The following is a 22076-nucleotide window of genomic DNA, read 5'->3' as shown; positions in this document are numbered from 1 at the left end:
TTTTGGTCGAGTTTTCGACCACGGGACGACCTCTAGTTATCATTAATATGAATCGTAGTCGCCATTGACATAAACGGGTATAGGAAAATATTTATTCTGAATGATTATTCAGATTATCTACTCAAATTATCAATCGATTACAACTACTGACTTAACACTCACAAGCACCAAGGTAAATGTTATTATTGAATTGGGGCAGCCCTGGGAGATTGGTAGAACTAATCCACCACAGTAGTTGTATCTAATCTACTAATTTACCACTCGAACTTAGTCACTAACAAGACTACAAGATCGTGCCACTCATCCTACACTCATCCTTCACTCATATTTGGGTTAAAATACGCACATAGTGGTGTCCCCATCTTAAATAGTTGATTGATTGATAGTTTCTAACCCTCCCCTTCCATGTGGTGTGGTTATCAGTTGGTTCAGCTTTAGAGTTTGACCTTTTTATATATCGTTGTTTGAAATCATAGTGGTCTGCCTGACCGTAGTGATCTGGTTACCATTTTTTTGTGACAATCTTGTAGGTGTTTCATTTACAGTATTTAATGGCTTGTGAAACCGGTGTTTCAATTTATGATTTTCTATCTATGCTTTAATTGGTAAAAATAGGTGAAATGGCTCGTAAAAATGATAAAAAGGATCCTGATTTAAATTATAGAATTCGAGACCTTTTATCATGAATCACATTGGAAATTCAATTAAGTTACCGTACTGACAAAATTGATGATTCGTACACAGTTTCAATCTGAAGAGGAACATAGTCAAGCTGTCTCATTAGAATCAGATAAAGATAACAACCTCGGATAAAGAATATAATGACAATCCCATGGAAATCACAGAAAATTACAACCTGCCAGCGTATTTTGTCAAAAGGAGGAAGAAAAGAAATCTGGCCAATCGCATGGGAGTGTATTTGTAAAGCTCCTCCAAATCAGGTCAAATTAATGTATTTTCCAAATTTTATCAAAACATGTTCATAAACAAGCAAACTACAACAGTTGACTTATTCTCCATAAGATTAACATGGAAATTTTAAATTTAAAATTTTCTGCATAACTATTAGGCGCACAATAACGCTTCAAATATACCAAATTATTTGTTTTTTTATGCTCTTCAATATGGTTTGAAAGAAATTGTGATATCTTGTGTTTATAGGGTCAAAAATGGGAAAACCCTATGGCCCTTATTAAACGAGGCAGCCAAGTTGCGCAGCCAGCCGGGCAGCCAGTTGGCCAGCCAGTCACTCGGCATTGGTTCTTATGGAGCTTATTACACGAGGGCAGCCAGTTGCGCAGCCACTGTTTGGCTGCCGGCTGGTTGCCGAGCCCGGCGACCGCACCACTGGCTGCTCGGTCTGGTCGCGCTCCTGTGTAGCTTACGGATCTTATTACACTGGGCAGCCAGTCGCCCGCTGCCACACATCAGTAGTCAGTAGTAGATCATCACTCGTGGTCGTGGAAGTGCGCTCATCTCTGCCGGTCACATCATTGTGTGTTGTTTTCCTCAGTATTCTTTTGGTGAACAATGTCGTCTGATTGTGAAGTGAGTGTGAATGTTGTAGCAAACAACGAGAATAGTGAAGTGAGTGTGGTTGGAAGTTGCAATAAATCTAAAAAGAAGAAACAGGGAGATGGCTCTAAAATTACTGCACCAAAAAGGTGTCTCTCCCCAACAGAAACTGTTCCACCAACACTGTTCCACCAACACTGTTCCACCAACACTGTTCCACTGTCAACAAGAGACTGGCCTAGTTGGTAATTTTGTGGCTGCCCTGTGGCTGCTCTACTGGTTGCTACGCTAGGCAGCCAGACAGGCGACTGGCTGCCCGGCTGGTTGCGCAACTTGGCTGCCTCGTCTAATAAGAGCCTATTTCTCCGGTAAACCGCCGTTGTTCCCAGAGTCCAATCATGCTAAATTCGCAAACTCGTTTGAATAAATGTAGGTTTACACGTTCATACCAAATTTCATCAAAATCGTATCATTTTTGCTCAAGTTATTGTGCTAACGGACACATAGATATATATATAAATATATATATGAATTTGAACGGGTGGTGTTTTTGGCCTTTAGGAACCTCAAGACAAAAAAGTTAATCGGTCCAGGGTCTAGGTCTTACCATGAGTACTACGGTGATAGCTTATTCCCTATATGGGAAATTCGCTAAAACGAGATTTTCAAGAGACTTGACAGAAGTGACAGGCTTAGGCTACCAATCTAGCTAACGAATATGGAGTCGGCCGAGATTTTATCCATGATAACCATGTAATATTAAACTATTCTGTGAAAGCTGTGACAATGTGAAAAGTTTAAGGAGAACTTTGAAGAAGAACGAGTTTCCTCAGGTTGAGGATAATCTAAATATTTGTGGTTCATGCAAGAGCAAACACAGGCACACCTCAATATCAGGAGAATTTCTAAAATAAAAGGCAAACATATTATATGAAAAGATAATGGGGAAAGATGATTTTAAAGCATGACAGGTGATAAACTATATCGTAATGTTGCTGCAGCCAACCCAAGATTTAGAAAAGTTTAAGGAAATCATCGAGGAGCTGAGAGTAACACCTGACTAAGTTTACAATCAGATGAAAGTGGGTTATTTTACCGTCTTTTACTAGGACCATGTGGATGCACAAACACTAGTTCAGTGTCTTCATCTTCATCTGAAGAAAAACAAACAACCAAAAGAACCTCACAAGAAAAAAGTACCAATGGCCAGATCCCAAGCTAAATCTTTACAACATCTTAAAGAAAACCTTTCTCCCAATGATTTAAGTATAACTTACGGACTTTAGTGAGAACTATTCTTTTGTGATTCAAAATGAAATTCAGAGCTATCACTGGTCAAGACGCGGTTGTACACTTCATCCTATATGCGTTTATTGGGCGAGTGAGAGGGAACTCAAGGTTGCAAATCACTGTTTTATTAGTGATAACTTGGATCATGATGTCTCTTTTGTTAATGATGTCCAAAGAGAAATGATGAAATGGCTGAAAGACAGTTTTCCATCAGTCACAAAGGAGCACTATTTTACGGATAGATGTGCCGGGCAATATAAAAACAGGAAAAACTTTAAAAATATTTGTGAGCATGAAAACGATTTTGGGATTTATGCTGAGCACTCCTTTAATGCCACAAGCCGGTAAGTCAACCTGCAATGGTCTTGGAGGTACCATAAAACACACACCTTGAAAAGCAAGCCTTCAACGAATTGATCATGAACAAATGACTATTGCAGGTTACTTAAATACCCCCGCCACAGCAAACCTGCAGACTAAGCGAATTTCCATTTGACTGATTGGATTTACACTGAAATGTCTACTTAAAAATATAACATTTATTCTCTATTTAAATAGAATTAGTTTAACTAGTACTTAGGTTTGCTGCATCAGGGAGAGTAAAACTGTTTTTTTTTTGTAAAACGTTAATAGTTAGTAAGAAATAAAAACATTTTCCAAATTTGATCAAAATATGTTCATAAACAAGCAAACTACAACAATTTACTTATTCTCCATAAGAATAACATGGGAATTTTAAATTTACAATTTTTTGGAATTTTCTCCGTAACCATTAGGCGCATAATAACGCTTCAATATACTAAATTATTTGTTTTTATAAGCTCTACAAAATGGTTTGGAAAGAAATTGCTAAATTTTATGTTTTTTGGGTCAAAAATGGCAAAAACCTATTTTTACCCCATAAAACCCCCCTTAAACCCCCGTTCCCATGGTCCGATCATGCTGGATCGCGAACTCGTTCGAATAAACGTAGGTTTACACGTTTGTACCAAATTTCATCAAAATCGGATCATTTTTGCTCGAGTTATCGTGCTAACGGACACATATATATAAATATATAAATATATATATATATATATATATGAATTTGAAAGGATGGTGTTTTTGGCCTCTAGGGACCTCAAAATGAAAAAAAAAATCGGTCCCGCGTCCAGGTCTTACCATGAGTACTACGGTAATAGCTTATTCCCTATATGGGAAATTCGCTAAAAAGAAGGAAGTGCCTAATCCAGAAAGAAGGAAGTGTCCAAGAGTTGTAAATCAAGCCAAAAAGCTTGATATAATACAAAAACTTGTACCATTGATGCCCCCAAATAGGCGTTCATTTTGGTCACAAGTGAAGAACCAGATCTCATCACAGAGTTGGATGTAGAATAAGTTCTCAAAAGTGTTAACTATTGACCAGTGATTTTTGCCTGCTATGTATTTTAAGATTATTGTCTCATCACACTAAACTTAAAATTTACAAAACTATCATAAGACCTGTCCTTCTCTATGGAGCTGAAACCTGGATTATCGATAAAAACACAGAGAAAAAACTTATTACTTTTGAAAATAAAGTCCTGCGCAAAATCTTTGGCCCTACTAAAGAAGGATATGTGTGGAGAATTAAACGTAATCAGGAACTAAGAAACCTGTTCAAGGAGCCAGATATAATTGCAGAGGCTAAAAGCAGGAGGCTTCGCTGGACGGGCCACATCATTAGAAGAGAGGAAGCTAGCACACTTTATCAAATATGGAAAAGTGGCCCACTGGGGAGGAGACCACGAGGGAGACCGAGGAAACGCTGGACGGATGAAGTAAAGAAAGATATGACCAGAATGGAAGTTAATGAAGATACCGCAAGAGACAGGGCGGCGTGGAGGCAGTGTGTTGGTGAGGCAAGTACCACTTGGGGTACAAATGGCCATGGGAGTAAAAGTAAGTAAGTATGTATTTTAACCTAAAACCTAGCCTTTTTAGCCTATTTTATTTGATTTTTAATCAATGTACTATAAAAAAAACTGAAAAAGTGTTGATATAGCATTAAAAACACCTTATGTAATAATACAAATTTGTCATGACACAATACATTGATTTTTGTTATTTATAAGTGTTTTAATTATTGGGTCCCTAGGTTTAGAATGGTATTTTTTATCAGATTGCTACTTGACTTGCTGCCACCTTCATGATATTACATGACTTAAATTTGTCTTTTCCACCTAGCTAAAAAACAGTAGCCTATGTGTAGTTACTGTTTTTTTGGCTCAGCATTTTGTAATGCAAATTGTATTTTTCACTAAGCCAAAAAACAGTAGGTATGTGCAGTTGCTGTGTTTTTTCATAGCATTTTGTAACGGACAACACAGTAAGTGCAAGTATTTTAAAACGTTTTTATTAGCTCACTTTCTTGTCCGGTACAAATTTTGCAATTTTATACTAACTTCCCGATGAGCTAGAGACTTGAAACTTGAAACATAGCTCACAAATGGATGACAATGCAATATTATACCATTTAATTTTCATATTTCCCTTTGGCCACGCCCCATGGGCTTGTTTTTATTAGCTCGCTTTCCTACAAATTTTGATATAAATTTCAAACAAAGTTCCTGATGAGCTAGAGACTTGAAATTTGAAACTTAGCTCACAAATGGATGACAATCTATATAATTAATACGCTACATGAAACTTTGTCGGTTGAACTCCTCCGCCATTTCTTAACCGATTTTATCCATTGACGTCTCATTGGAAAGAGCGTGCCGCGTAGATTTGCAAACTGGCCTTAAATTTTAGAAAAGTCCCTTGGGCTCTGCCCCAGTGGCTTTGAAAGTTTCCATGTTATCCTTATGAAGAACATAATTGTATACATTTTGATCAGCTGTATAATTTAATTGCAGTTATTTACTTTTCAATTCAATGAAACGCATTGAGTACATTTATTTAATACTAGCTGTTTGCCCGTTCTACGTACGGGAATCTTGTGCAATATTATATCATTTAATTTTCATATTTCCCTTGGGCTACGCCCCATGGGCTACCGAATTTTCTATGTTTACATTTTGAAAGAATGTGAATATATCAAATAATTTTAGTCAGCTGTAAATACTTAAATTTGACAGTTCGAAGAGCAGAAGTAAAGAGGTACAGATTATACTCCTGAGAGATTAAATTATTGAAGTAAATAAGTATGACTGAGCACCCTGAATATTATATTTTTAAAAAGAAGTGACATGTTTCGGACATAAGTCCATTTTCAAACTTCAAATACATTAAATACTTAACTGTTGTTTATATTGTTTGTTTGTAAATAAATATAATTTATATATATACAGATAAATAAATCCTGAGAGATTGTTATTGATACATTATGTACATGTATGCATGTATTTGTGTTATGTATACATTATGTGAAGGTAATTGTAAATTATCTGTTGCATGCACCCCACGTTTTTCGTTTTAAATCTTACAAGTATTTATACTCTCCACATATTTATAAATTATTTTCTACTTTTTAGGGTGTTTAAAAACGTTTTTTTATAAAAAAGTTTTTTATTAATAAATTATTAATTAAAAACACATTTTACCTTGTTAAAAAGTTGTTACCTAGTTGAATTCTAGAGCAAAAATTACATCATATTGAAACAAAAATCATTGAAAAATCTTTATTCAGTTTGGTAATGTCCAAAATAGAAAACCTTGAATATCTTAAAACTACCTAACCTGCAGTTACTGTCTTTTAACTTAGGAGGAAAGAGCTGCTGTTTGATTTTTGTAAATCAAACATTAAGAAAATCACTATATATCTTTCACTATATATCAAAGGCTGTAAATGATGAATAGCGGATCAAGCTGGAAGAGAAATTTTTCACTAACAGGAACTAGAAGTTTTCACTACTATAAACCGATTTCTAGTGATTCCTTAGAAATTAGAACGGTAACAGTGGCCAAAGATACGGATTTGATTTTTTCATTTACCGAGGACAATTTGTGGCATTCATCTTCAAAGCCCACACCAAACTCATACATGTTGCTGCAGTGTATGATTGCCATTGGTACTATGCTCTTGTGAGGAATACTTCAAATGAAGATGAAGACGCTGAACTAGTGTTCATGCATCCACATGGACCTAGTAAATCATTTACTGGCCAAAAGAGAAGATTCCTGTTTCATCCCGTTTGATAACAATTTAGGCTATGTTCAGTTGGTGTTCCACAACTGGCTGAATCAAACCAAATGGCGTACTAGTCAGGAAGGACTTTGAAATTATGCCAAATCAAAATAACTCAAAATAATGTATGTGTGTAATTTCTCATGTCATAAAATTTTCTCAAATTGTAAATTAGCCAATAAGTTACATTCAACTATTTTGTTACAACCATTTCAAATTAAACCGCTAAAATCTTTTAGCTTTAAATTTGTTTGAGGAAATATCAAGTAATCTTCAAAATTGTAATTTAATATTGTCAAAGAACTACAGAACTTAGGTAAATTTTTAAGCTTTCAAAACTGCAAACTCGTATAAGTATTTTTTGTTATAAGATTCAAGATATATTTTACTACATTTCTTTTGTTAGTTAATATGTTCATAACACTTTTTATCCAATATCTGTATATATAAAAAACCACTAATATCTATATATTTTCAAACAGGTCATAGCTTAAAGGAAAATTCTGCAAAACAAATAATTGTTCTAGCTGGTCGGACAAAAAAGTTATAGCAGTTTTTCACAATCCATGACGGTCACATTTGTAAAAAAAAATTAAATAATATATAGTAATTTTTAAATTGTTTTTTATACTCTAGAGTGACAAGTTATATCATTGGCTATTGGATACTGAAGTAGAATTCTCATCTATATGGACCAGCTGCAGCCAATTTTTTATTAAAAAAGAACGTAGTTGTGTGAGCCAATAACAGAATGCGCTATAATCTAAAATTATATTTTATACCTTATCTTTTTTTGCTGACCAGGTTGATGGCACATAACAGTTGCTATAACTTATCATAAGTCATCCCTAAAGTTTGTTTAACTTTGTAAAAAATATTGTGTATTTGACAGAATTAAGTAATTTAAATCAGCGCAATCCATAGGTGGCTTACAGTCAGTCAGGCCAACTTTGCAACGCTGGTTAACTTTGACCCCCTTACCACATGTTAAGATTTTACTTCATTGAGGCCTCAATTTTTTTTTAGTGTGTGGGTAAAAAATAGTCTGCTGTAAGCTTTTAGCGAATTTCCCTATAGGGAAGTAGCTATTACCGTAGGTCTCATGGTAAGACCTAGGCCCGGGACCGATTTACTTTTTCATTTTGATGTCCCCAGAGGCCAAAAACACCATTCGTTCAAATTTTTATATATCTATATATAGAGATATATATATATATATGTGTCCATCCGCACGATAACTTGAGTAATTTTTGTCCGATTTTGATAAAATTTGGTTTGAAGGTGTAAGGCGGGATAAACTCGAACGAGTTCGCGAACCAGCATGATCGGACTATGGGAACGGGGGTTTACGGGGGGTTTTATGGGGTAAAAATAGGTTTTTCCCATTTTTTACCCAAAAAAAAAACAAATTTTGCAAAATCTTTTCAAACCATTTTGTAGAGCTTAAAAAAACAAATAATTTAGTATATTGAAGTGTTACTATGCGCCTAATGGTTACGGAGAAAATTCCAAAAAAATGTAAATTTTAAATTCCCATGTAATTCTTATGGAGAATGAGTAAACTGTTGTAGTTTGCTTGTTTATGAACATATTTTGATCAAATTTGGAAATTGTTTTTATTTCTTACTAACTATTAACATTTTACAAAAAAAGTTTTAACCTCCCTGATGCAGCAAACCTAAGTACCTGTTAAAATAATTCTATTTAAATAGGAAATAAATGTTAAATTTTTAAGTAGACATTTTAGTGTAAATCCAATCAGACATATGGAAATTCGCTTAGTCTGCAGGTTTGCTGCGGCGGGGGTATTATCATGTGGCTACTTTTTTCAGAGGACACTTTCTTATACTTCTCTCAGATTTGGAGGGAAATGTCATTGAAATAACTCAGTGCACAGAGTCTCTGTGGCTATTCAGTTAGAGTTAGTTAGTTTAGAGTTGGTTTTTCATTGTTTCCTTGTTAAATTTAGTTGGAATTGATGGTACAGTATATATGTTCAAAAATGGAAATTGATGAAAATCAGGTAAAATATATTTAAGTTATTTTCTTAAAATAAGGGTTTCAGTAACTCCAACCTGTATTTACAATATTCAGTGAAACATTGACCCTAGGATCAAAGGCCTGAATCAATCTTAGCCATAGATTCTATGTTTTTGGAAAATTAACTTTAAAAAATGTAGGTACTTGACACTATTAAAAATTACTTATTTAAAATTACTTATTTAAAACTACTAATTTAGGCTACTTATTTAAAATTAATCTAGCCTATAGGACTAAATTTTAGGTTGCTTATAAAAAAAGTACTCAGTAGGGCCTGTATTTGAGTTTTATTTTGCTCAACTAATTCCATTTTCTAACAAGTAGGTTAAATGACAAGTTTTAAAAAATAAAAAAGGTTGACTTATTTTTTATTTAGTTTCCACCTGTTAATTTTGAGCTGTACTAATTTTATGGTTTTTTCTAGGCTCAGAACAACCAGACGATTGCTAAGCCCAGGAAGAAATCAAAGAAGCGATCTAGGCCTTCTGCTCCGGGTACCCGCCAGTATGAGACAAAATCAAGGTATACGGAGGAGCAACTCAACCTGGCGTTAATTGGGATAAAAAAATGGGAAAAAAGCCATTAAAGAAGCTGTAAGGGCTTATGGTATCCCAAGGACTACATTGAAGAATAAGTTAAGAAGCCAGCACAGCAAACTTGTTGGTAGGCCTCTACAGTTTACCCCACTTGAAGAAAACATTTTCAAAGAACACGTTTTGACTATAAGTGTAATGGGACAAGCATTCACAATGTACGACTTGCATTGTGTTGTGAAAAACTACCTTGACAGACAGCAAAGAACCATTAGTGTCTCCAATAACAATATACCAGGTTGGGATTGGGGCGATGGTTTTTTGGGACGCCATCCTGAACTAAAAAACTGTTTTGGTAGAAACATTTCCCGTAAAAGAGCCCAACTAGATGCCGATTCAAACACATTTTACGAACACTTAGAAGCAGAGATGGAAGGAGTACCCCCACAAAATGTGTTCAATTATGATGAAACTGGGTTTCATGATGAACCAAAAAAAAAACCAAGCACCTTTTTTGCCGTTCAACGAAACACCCTGAGATAATAAGGAACAGCAAAAATCATGCTATACTGTCATGTTTTGTTGCAACGCAGCTGGCCACTTGTTACCGCCTTACTTTGTGTTCAAGGGAAAAACCAAAATGTCTAATTGGATCCTTGGTGCCCCAGAAGGGTCCAGAATGAATGTTTCAAAATCTGGGTGGATGGACATGAGCGTATTTGAAGATTGGTTTCAAAGCCATTTTCTTCCTTTTGCAAAAAAACTAGAAGGTAAAAAACTTTTGATCGGAGAAATCTGTCTGCACATCGTGTCAATGTGCTTAAACTATGCAAAGAGCATAACATTTCTTTTGTTTTTTTGGTACCGAATTCTCATTTACGTCAGCCGCTCGATGTTGCCCTTTTCGCTCAAATGAAAATCCAATGGCGACTGTTGCTTAAAAAGTGGCGAGATTCACCCCAAGGAAAGGTGAGTGTATCTTTGCCAAACAGATGCTTCTGCAGATTAAATCCAAAAAGGATTTGAATGTACTGGAATTGTTCCCATCGACAGAGACAGAGTTTTAAAAAAGTTGCCAAAATACTCCGAACCATCACCAGAGGATGTTTCTAAACTTGTTGGTGAAGAGTTTCAAGCGTACCTGAACAACATCCGAGCAGAGGATTTGGTTCCAAACCGAGGGAAAAAATACCAGATGCCTGTCACACCTGGGAAGAGTGTTTCCCTTGAAGAAGTAGATAAATATGTGAGGGAACGAGAAGAATCAAAAAAGAAGAAGAAAACAAAACAGAAGAAATGTGTCTCAAGTAATAAAGAAAAAGAAAAGCAGACTTAAGTTAAAAGAAAGAAGAAGTTCACGATGAAACAAAAACCAAGCAAGACAAAGAACATTGAAATCAATGACTCGGTTAACTTTCATATTGATTTAGGCAGTGGATTTGATTTGCCTTTTATAGTTCGGCCGCTTAGAAAACGACCTGCACGCTAATGCTAAACCAATGCTGGAGGAGGTCGCTTTCTAAGCGGCCGAACTATAGTGATTTAATCTCAGAGGCGGATATTGATCAAGTACTGGACGATGCTTTAAATAATGCTAACGAAAATTTCATTGATAACCCTGTCAATCCAAAAGTTAATGAAAATTCAATAGAAGAATTTAGATTTTTTGAACAAGCGACTATGTGATTGTTCACTATGAAGGGTCATATTTCATAGGAACAATCATTGAATTCAATGAATCTAATCCTGAGAAAATTAAAATGAAAGTAAATGCAATGACTTTAAATGGCAAAAACTGGAGGTGGCCTACACCGAAAGATGAAATCTTTTATGAGGAGGAAGATGTTGTCAAGAAAATAGACAGTTCTTGTGTCTTTCCAGCTAATTCACGTGTTGACTTAGCCTGAAGCCTGACACGCTGACACAACCTTTTCTGGTAGTGGTTCTAATGTAAATAGTCTTGTATTACTGACTATTTAGAAATCTTAGAAAACTTAGAAATCTTGTTCCTAAGCCATATCTAAAAATATCTTATTATGCTTTTTTAATGGCATCTTGAGTTATGGTCTGTTATTGTGGGGAGCAGAGAGTTGATGCAGCATTGCAATTTCAGCAATTTTTCGATGATGAAGGGGATGGTTTATTTGACCGAATAGTGACCGGAGATGAAACATGGATTCATCATTAGACTCCCGAAACAAAAAACAGAGCATGGTGTGGAAAGCAAAAGATGAGGCTGCACCAAAAAAAGCAAAAGTCGTGCAATCTGCAGGAAAAGTTATGGCAACCGTCTTTTGGGATTCAAAGGTGTTTTACTGATTGACTACCTGCCTCATGGGACCACAATTACCGCAGAACGTTATTGTGAGGTGTTAAAAAACTTAGGAAGGGCAATACAAAACAAAAGAAGAGGGAAGTTGACAAAAAAGTTTTTTTGTTCCATGACAACGCTCGCCCACATGCTGCCAGACGAACACAAGACCTGCTTGAAGAGTTTCGGTGGGATGTTTTTGGACATCCGCCTTATTCCCCTAACCTCGCACCAAGCGACTATCATCTCTTTAAACAGCTGAAGCAACATCTTGGGGGAAAACGCTTGGCAAACAACGAAGACCTAAAGCAAGAAGTTGAAAGTTGGCTAAACAGTATGGCGGCAGATTGGTATGAAGCTGGTTTAGAAAGACTTTTGCCAAGGTACCAAAAATGCATTGAAAACCAAGGCAACTATGTAGAAAAATATATTTTGAGTGTACCTTTAAAAATATGTCCTTTACAAAGTTTTTCTGGAGTTTTTTGTTACCTTTTTAAAAGAGTGTAACTTACTTTTGGAACAACCCTCGTATATTAGCCTAGTTTATTTAAGTTTTACAGTAGATTGGTGATAGTTTATGTTTATAACCTTGCATCTGGCAGTTAAAAGTCTCTGAATTTGCAGGCCATTTTTACTGTAGGCCTATGCACGTAGGTTACTTTAGAGCTGTATTGCTTGTGCTCTACCATACAAAAGTATGTAGGCCTTACTATTATATTTTCTTTATCAGGACATTACAAGGAACAAACTTAAACCATTGACAGATCCCAAAAATGGCGTAGAACTGTTTACTTGTAAGAACAAAAAAATGGGCCTGTAACATTTTTCCAAAGTAGAGGCTTGGAAAAAGTAGGCCTACAAAAGATTTTTTTACTAGAAATCCAAGATAGAAAACTTTTAGAAATTGGTTCTTTACATGAAAAAAGTCATATTTATTATAATTTGTATGTAAAAAATATGAGAGAGAATGTTACGTCACACTGAGCTAAACACGCAGTAGCGTCATTCTAAGTTTTTATTCTCAACTTTCAAAATATTGTTACATCATGGTAACTAAAAAAAACTAAGTAGCCTATCAAAATAAACAATTAATAGCCTAGAATATCCTGTGTAAAATTATATAAAAAAATATCTAAGACAGTGAATGTTTTCTGTTCAAACTTAGCAGTAAAACAAACTGATGCTCAAACGACTATTTACTAGTCATTTTCCAGTGTATTAGCGACTAGTCACAGTCGTTTGCCAGATGCAGGGTTAAAATGAAGAAAATAATAGACTAGTAAGTGGTATAGACTTATATTTTGTATTCATTTACTCGGAATAGGATATAGAGAGCAGTTATTTTGAAAATGAGGAGACAAAGCTCATATGTATTTTTTTAGAAATAATCTGTATTAAAATAATAAATAATAAAAGTTACTTGAAACCTTTTACTGTTTTGTGGCACAGTGCAATCCGAGGGAGGAATAGGGTTTCTATATGGTAATTTGTGAAAAAGGGGAGATTTTAGCTGGTGACCCCCACTAGGCCTACAGTAAGTAAAAATGTATGGGCTAGCAAAATTGTATACCTACATAGCACAAATACAACAGACGTGAATAGGACAAGGACTGGGAGCAATGAAAAAGACGATATACTAAGGACGTTACTACTGGCCAAAGTGAAACTAAGGAATAAAAACAACTTTAATAGAGAGTACAAGAGTTGCATTTTTCAGTCATTGCATAACAATATTTTGTGATACTAACATTTATTCCAAAAGTACCATTATACAATGTATTTAATAGAGATTAAAAAAAGAGGAGATTTTTCACTTTTTCCAGAAATCCCCCCGGAGCTAAATTTTGAACATCAAAATCCGGTAATCTCCGGGGAAATCCGGGGATATGGCAACCATAGGGAGGAACCAAGAAGATTTGGTAATTGCCTACTATGCATTTCTAAAATGTTACAGAGACACCAAGAAAGTTGTTTTGTGGCTAGATAATTGTAGCGCACAAAACAAAAACTGGTGCTTACTCAGTTTTTTCGTAAGAGTGGTCAACTCGCCAGAGTTTGCTTTAACAGAGCTAGAGGTGTTTTACTTTGAACCTGGGCATACATTCATGAGCGCTGATAGCATTCATCATCAAGTAGAGCTATCACTTAAAGCCCAAAAGAAAACCTATGATTTTGACAATTTCTGCAAAGCTGTTTGTAATGCCTGTAGCGCTGAAAGGAATAATCCCAGAAAACAGAAAATAATTTTGGGAAGAATTGCCGCTGCCAACAGCCTAAAATTGTAAGATTAGCCCAAAATAAAAATGTCTGTTAAAACTTTTGTTTTTTTCCTCTTCCTGTTAGTACCTACTTAAACTTTTTCATAGCCTATATTTACTATTTTGGTAATTAAGATTAGATAGGCCTAAAAAAATATGCTTCAGATTTTTAGGCAACTAATTCTAGGCTACATATTATGGTTTTTTCCCATCAAACGGCTTTAAAAATGTCCTTATTGGCTTTTAAATGATTAAGTATTAAAACGTGCAAATTACAATAAATTCAAACTTTGCAGCCGATTATGTATTTTATTTTCAACAAAAATTAATTAGGTTTTTAATGCTACGACATTTTAGGCTTGATTGACGTTATACTCCCCGCCAAAGCTGGTGGCGGCTGAGGGATTAGGACGGCCAGGTTGGTGAGCAGGTCCGACCTATGTAGTTCTACCTGGCGGTCCTAATCCCTCAGCCGCCACCAGCTTTGGCGCGGAGTATAGTTGGTTATAAAAATAAGCCAACACAAGAAATCAAAAGTTGTTAGTAGGCCTAAATTAATTGTAGTTTTAACTCAGGTTAGGGTGTAAGTGTTACACTTACAGTAAGTGCTTTGTTAGTGAGATTATCACTAAGCAAAAGGGCAGTTTCTGTCACTTGCGGCCCTTTTGCTTAGTATTTCACTACTTCAAAAAGCAGCAAGTGTAAGTAATTTATAGTTTAAAATTTATTTTAAAATTTTGTATGTTAAAAACATATCATTTAACTTATAAACTCATCACAATAAAGCTTATGAACTCCAAAAATTATTATTGTCTACAAATTATAAAAGTTGAAACTTTGGACGCGAAATGCAGATACTGCCTTTTTCCTTAGCAGGGCAGTACAAATGTTTGGACATCAAGGAATAACACTGCTTATAAAACCATAACAAGCAAATTTTACAACAATAAGAGTTTGTTAGAGTTAAAAGAGCCTTTTTTGGCTGCCTTTGTGTCCCTCGTTAAGAGTCCTTGGAGCCTAGACGTTCTAACTCTTATAACAATTGAAGAAATACAAAGAAAATTTCTAATCCCACAGTATACTAAATATTTAAATAACAATCACTTTGGTGTCTGAAAAAATATTTTTGGACGGTAAACAACTCATCAGCGGCTGTTCGGAATTAACATTGCTCTTATTGCGGGCACATCCAAGATGGCCATTAACTTCCTTGAACTCCCTGGAGAACAATTCAAAACTACAAAGAACATTTCTTATCCCACAGTATACTAGATATTTAAAATATTATCACTTTGGTGTTTGAAAAAATATTTTTGGACAGTAAATAACTCTTCAGCAGCTGTTTGAAATCATCCAAGATGGCCGCTAGCCTCCAAGGACTCTTAAAGCACCAGATTTGTTAACTAGTGAACAGTAGGATGTTCTCACTGACTGTTATTACGTGGTATTAGAAGGTTTTCATGCTATGACTAAAAAAAATTTGGCAGACAACGGCCGATGTCTAACTGATCTGAATTTGTTAAAGAGATTAAAAGCACAGGTTATGGCAGCACTGGTAAAATTTTAGTTTTGGATTAACTAAGTATTAAAAAAAAAAAAAAAAATGTCTTTAGGTTAAGCGTATAACCCTCCGAGTGTCCATAGTTTAGGCCTTAATGTCCACCTATTTTTGGCCCCTTTGCAAGGTTTTATTAAAACGGATCTGAGAAGCTTAAAACAATGTTAATTCTAATGTTCTATATACCATTTTGTTTGGAAAATCATGGGCTTCAATATTACAGGGTGTATACTATTTTATTAGAGTGAAATTCCAGGTTTTTTCCAGGTTTTTTCCTGGTTTTTCGAAGTTTTTCCAGGTTCCCGCGTATTTGTTTGGTTCCACTTAAACTATAATCAAATTAAGACTTGCAGCCTAAGTATACAATGTAACCTTACATTAAATTTGTTTCAAAGTCCAGTGAGCTAGTGATGAAAAAGTAATAATCCTTATTATAGTAATAATTTTCATTATCATCATTACTTAAGTCCACAGAAACATCGTCTCTCCCGATAGCAGCAAAATCATGAATATTATCTTCATTTTTTATGAACAAATTATCAACGGCGGCTAAATCCTGAATATTTCCTGCGGTCGTGTGGTCGCTTCTCACGGTGACGTAAACGTCATCACAGTCTTACGTTACCATAGAAAAATCCTGGACATCTCCCGCGGTATGTATACATTATCGCCATCTCTCGCGATCACGAAAACGTAATCATCGTCATCCACGATCGCGGCAAAATCACGAAAATCTTCCGCGGCCGTGTAGACATCATCTTTGATCCTGCGGTTACGTAAAAGTCCTCGTTGGTGTCCGCGATCGCGGCTAAATCATGAACATCTGCGGCCGTGTAGACAAAATCATCGTCGTCATTCGCGGTCACGGCAAATCACGAATATCTTCCGCGCCCGTGTGGACATCATCATAGCCTCTCGCAGATATGAAAACATCATCGCCGTCGTCCGCGATCTCGGTAAAATCATAAACATCTGCGGCCGTGTAGACATAATCATCGTCGTCTCCCGCGGTCACGGAAACGTCATCGTCTTCTCCCGCGGTCACGGAAACGTCATCGTCGTCTCCCGCGGTCACGAAAACGTCATCGTCGTCTCCCGCGGTCACGGAAACGTCATCGTCTTCTCCCGCGGTCACGGAAACGTCATCGTCGTCTCCCGCAGTCACTGAAACGTCATCGTCGTCATCGTCCGCGATCTCGGTAAAATCATGAATATTTCCCGCGGCCGTGTCTACATCACCGTCGTCTCCCGCGGCCACGGAAACGTCATCGTCGTTTCCCGCGGTCACGGAAACGTCATCGTCGTCGGCCGCAATCACGGCAAAATCAATGAGCATATCACGTGGCCGTGTAGAAATCATCATCGTTGTCTTTCGCGGTCACGGCAAATCACGAAAATCTTCCGCGGTCGTATAGACATCATCATTGCCTCTCGCAGATATGAAAACATCATCGCCGTCGTCCGCGATCTCGGTAAAATCATAAACATCTGCGGCCGTGTAGACATAATCATCGTCGTCTCCCGCGGTCACGGAAACGTCATCGTCTTCTCCCGCGGTCACGGAAACGTCATCGTCGTCTCCCGCGGTCACGAAAACGTCATCGTCGTCTCCCGCGGTCACGGAAACGTCATCGTCGTCTCCCGCGGTCACGGAAACGTCATCGTCGTCTCCCGCGGTCACGGAAACGTCATCGTCGTAGATCGCAATTGCGGCAAAATCATGAGTATTTCTCGCGGCCGTGTAGAAATCATCGTTGATCCCGCCGTAACGGAAACGTCATCGTCGTCTCCCGCGGTCACGGAAACGTCATCGTCGTCTCCCGCGGTCACGGAAACGTCATCTTCGTTTCCCGCGGTCACGGAAACGTCATTGTTTTCGGCCGCAATCACGGCAAAATCATGAACATATCACGCGGCCGTGTAGAAATCATCATCGTCGTCATTCGCGGTCACGGCAAATCATGAAAATCTTCCGCGGCCGTGTAGACATCATCATTGCCTCCAGCGGTTAGGGAAACGTAATCGTCGAAGTACGCGATCGCGGTAAAATCATGAATATTTACCGCAGCCATGTAAAGATCATCGTCGTCTCCCGCGGTCACGGAAACATCATCGTCGTCTCCCGCGGTCACGGAAACGTCATGGTCGTCTCCCGCGGTCACGGAAACGTCATCGTCGTCTCCCGCGGTCACGAAAACGTCATCGTCGTCGCCCGCAATCGCGGCAAGACGCATTTTACGACTACAATCTTCTACCGGGGCTAAAATAAAAATCCCGGATTCGGTCCAAAAATCCCGGTTTTTTCCCGGTTTTTTCCAGGTCCCTTCAAATTCAAGGTTATTTCCCGGTTCTCCCGGTTTTCCCGGTTGGTATACACCCTGTATATATAAAACATAAGGAACATTTTTTAAAAAAAAAAATTTTTAGGTAAAAAAAAATATAATTTCGAAAATTTTCAAAAAAAAAATAAGTTCGCGCTCAATGAAATTGTATAAATTATAGGCCTATAAATATTTGAAAATAGCCACTTTGTTCTAAATTTAATGAGGATTACAAATATATAATCATATAGCGAGGTAAGTTATCAAATAAATAAGTTATGAGCGAAAAACGGATTTCAGTACATAGCGTTTAGCTAAGAATGCATAGCCTAACCATAGCTAGGAATCTGGCTGATAATTTACATCAATATCACTACCTACTTCTTCAGGATCATCAACCAGCACTTCAAAACCACTTAAATCTTCTTATAATGCACCACGTATATCACTACTTTTGATTTTTAACACTAAAACAATGATAAACGTAATAAAACACATCAGTCATCGGTCCGGGGGAACCTAGCTGTTTACAAATACACGCACGTCAGCTGTCTGCTACAATATTTTCGGAACTAAAATGAATAGCGCTTAGAGACAGACCTCTGGAGAAAGCTTAGAATATTACGGAAAGAACGATACCTAACTCGATCCAGTTCAATCCCATTCAGTCAGTCATAGAGCCTTCGCCGTAAACGATGTTTGTGCGTCATAAAAGTGACGCGTGACCCTACACAAAGTGTGTTGTGCGTCATTTTTATGACGCGTGACACTCGGAGGGATAATGCGTGATCATGGACACCACTTAGGAATGTAGTAGTTAAAGTGAAGAAGTCACTGCCATTTAACCGCAAGAAAAAAAACAGCAGTAATCCGGCAATTTTTGAGAGATGAAAAATTAATCCACTCAGCCATAGAACAACGAAACACCATACCCAGAACAAGGTTTAGTGAGGATATAAAACAACAAGTTTTAAAATGGTTTGATAGTGATATCAGCTGGCAAGCCCAAGGGAAAAGGGACTATGTAAAAATATAAGACCCTGAATCCAAAATGAAAATTCAGAAACACGTAGACGAAGCCAGAGTATTGTTTCAAGAAAATTATAATGTATCTGTTTCCTGTTCTAAGTTTTTTGAATTGCGACCGAAACATGTTCTACCAGTAGCTAACACACCACACAATGTCTGTGTGTGTGTGTCAAACATGCCAATTTTTCTTTATTGGTAGAGGGGTTAAAGATTGCTGCTAGTTTGAAATTTAATTTAACCATCGCAGTTTGTTAAATTCAGTATGCTGCAATACGAAGAGCGAGAGTTGCATGACAAATAGTTGTGAGAATTGCACTTAAGACATCAAAACTGTTTTGAAAGATATTTTGGATTACTCAGCAATGACAAAGTGGAAAGCTTGGCAGAAAAATTAAGGAAAATACCAGGTGGTAGAAAAAACAACCCTCGTTACAAACAGTTGTAAAATAAATTAATGAGCTGTTACAAACTTTTAAATTTCATTGCTTGGTTTAAAAGGTGCAATCAGCACACTTTGATGATGTTAAGTTAAACAAGTGTACCGGTACAGCTGTAAACTTTTCTCTAACGCCTCAAGATGAGTTCCAGAGTGCACATTGGGGCCATAAACAAGTTAGGCCTACTTTATTCACAGCTTGTAAGTATTTGGTACGAGAATGGAGTCAAGTACTATGTTGTAATAAGTGATGTTTTGACTCATTATATAAGGAATCAAGTTGGGTTTTTTTTTTAACTGTTGTTAGCCATTTCAAGGAATTTTATTATGAAGAGTTGAGAAACTTGTTAATATTCTCAGATAACTGTTCTGCTCAATTTAAGAGCAAATTCACTATTTCAAACATCTGTTTCCTTGCCAACAATTTGAATGTGGTGAATGTTGAGTGGAGCTCATTTAAACCTAAAATCGGCGGCCAACTCAAGCGACAGATCTGGATTAAGATCAAATCCCGCTCTGTGATCATAAACACAGCACAAGAGTTTTTTTATGCCTGTGTTTAATCTGTGAATCAGTCCAAGTTTGACCCAAAACAAGACGTAGCAGACTGGAAAAATGCCACAACAATGGGAGAACAACACAACAACACAATTTTAGCAGGATGTTCATGAACTACAGTAGTCTCTTCAACTACAGTAGTCTCTTCACAATTGAGATATGACAAAATAACTTAATTTTTCATTTGTTGATTAATTTGTAAAAGGTTGCTGATTAAGGTTACAAACAAACTTCTACTCCTGATTAAGGCAACCCCTATGTAACTGCAAGTCTTAAAATAGATCATCAATAATATTTGAAAACAATATTAATATTTTTATAGTGAAAATGTAACATCCAGCACATTGGCACATACAGATTGGCTGGCCTCTGGATTACTTAACCCTTTGAGTGCCAACGTCCGGGGAACCGGACGTTTTTAAAACGAGCCAAAAGTGCCAACGTCCGGCCGACCGGACGTTTTTAGAACGAGCCAAAAGTGCCAACGTCCGGCTGACCGGACGTTTCGTAATGATCGAACAGCTGTCATAACAACCGAATAAATACTCGGATTCTTTTAACCCATATATTAACATTGAGTCGAAAGTTGCTAGATGCGATACATCGATTTTCGTTGGTCGAAATATCGAAAATTCGATTTTTACGAAATTTTAACCTAAAAATCGCCAGATCGCGCTCGGCATTTTTAGCGCGACCTTCGGGAAAAATCATCGGCATTTTTTGAGCGTTACTTTTATTTCTCGCCTGGCACTCTAAGGGTTAAGTATAATTGCTAATTGTAAGGGTTTTACCATAGATAAAACATGTGTTGCTAAGTGTATGATTTTACCTTTGCAATCCTAGCCTAATATTTTTGACCCATTATTAAATTCAAACCTGAAGGTTCATCCTCAGTCGGAGACTAGGTCAGCCATAAACTATACAGGTTTGTAAAAACCCATCAGGTGGATACCGGTACTACCTTTGACTATTGATGCAACAACACTACCGACTATGAAATTGCTAAGGTTAGCCATCAAAACCAGTATGAAAAATTGTCAAAGTTTGAGGTTGGCACTTGCCGATGGAGTGGAAATGTAAGCCTTTTTTAAACATTCTAAAATTATTAAGGCCTACTTGCACATATTTTATATGCATTTTTAAGGCTAAATATAACAAAGGAAGGTTCAAATAACAAGATATGATAGTATATAGGCCCAAAAGAGTGATAAGCCGTGGTTACACTAGCCCCCTGGTTACTCTTACCCCACTTCACCCTATTGATGATTTTCAATCGATAGGTCTATATCGATATTAACGAATTGATACCTATCAGCTGACAACTATGATTAGGCCTAGTAAATATTGATCAGTATAAAAAAAAAATATTGAAATGAAACTGTTCCAAAACAACCTAACAAAACTTGCTGTAACATTTAAAAATTCTGTTTAATATTCACCACATGCCTTTTCTAAGTTATAATCAAACGGAATTTTTAAAATGGTACGGTACAGCAAGTTTGGTTGGTTATGTTAGGTTAGCTTAATCCATAGATTTTAGCCTAAACAAGATCAGTTGTCATTTTGTAATGGATCGTAAAGGGAAACAAAAATATCGATATAAGTTATCGATTAAAAATCGTCGATAATAATGAATGTTCCCTTTAACAGGAAAGTAACCTAAAAAGTCTAGGCCTGCCTGTAAAAATGGGTTTCTTTGAGCTTAAAATCTTTACAAAATTATGTTAAATTAACTTATATAGGCCTAGGCTAGGTAGGCCTGCCTTAAGTTAGAATTAGGCTAGACTGTAGAAATTAATGTTAACTCACTATGCAGGTATGAGAAGCAATTTTATACATGATACCATAAACACCAATGTCCAAAACATTTTAATTGAACTAGGCCAAAGCCTAGATTTCCAAACGTTACAAATTATTACAGTAATCTAGGATTTTGAGCTGTAAGAAGTCATGACTACTACACAGACACGAACTTAACAATTTAACCTAACTGTTGGATTGCAAGTAAACTGCAACTTGCCAAGGATGCAATGCAAATAAGCAAATTAAATAGCTACAGCTTAGCTTTAGCATACGTGCA

General features: G+C 36.7%; 1 protein-coding gene across 1 annotated transcript in view; it reads right to left on the bottom strand.

Moving 5' to 3' along the window:
• The window catches only part of LOC128981987 (probable dolichyl pyrophosphate Glc1Man9GlcNAc2 alpha-1,3-glucosyltransferase), a 78110-nt gene extending 56034 nt beyond the window's left edge, over positions 1 to 22076 (bottom strand). Inside the window, exon 1 of the mRNA XM_054401017.1 lies at positions 21806 to 22076. Within this exon, the coding sequence (XP_054256992.1) occupies positions 21806 to 21864 (59 nt within the window). The 5' untranslated portion in view covers positions 21865 to 22076. The remainder of the gene's footprint in view (positions 1 to 21805) is intronic.

This window comes from Macrosteles quadrilineatus, unplaced genomic scaffold (assembly GCF_028750875.1).
Source record: "Macrosteles quadrilineatus isolate MER2022 unplaced genomic scaffold, UCM_ALF_1.0 Scaffold_74__1_contigs__length_567022, whole genome shotgun sequence".
Lineage (NCBI taxonomy): Eukaryota > Metazoa > Arthropoda > Insecta > Hemiptera > Cicadellidae > Macrosteles > Macrosteles quadrilineatus.
The sequence above is the reverse complement of the archived record's forward strand: the minus strand, read 5'-3'. Positions and strand labels throughout refer to the sequence as shown.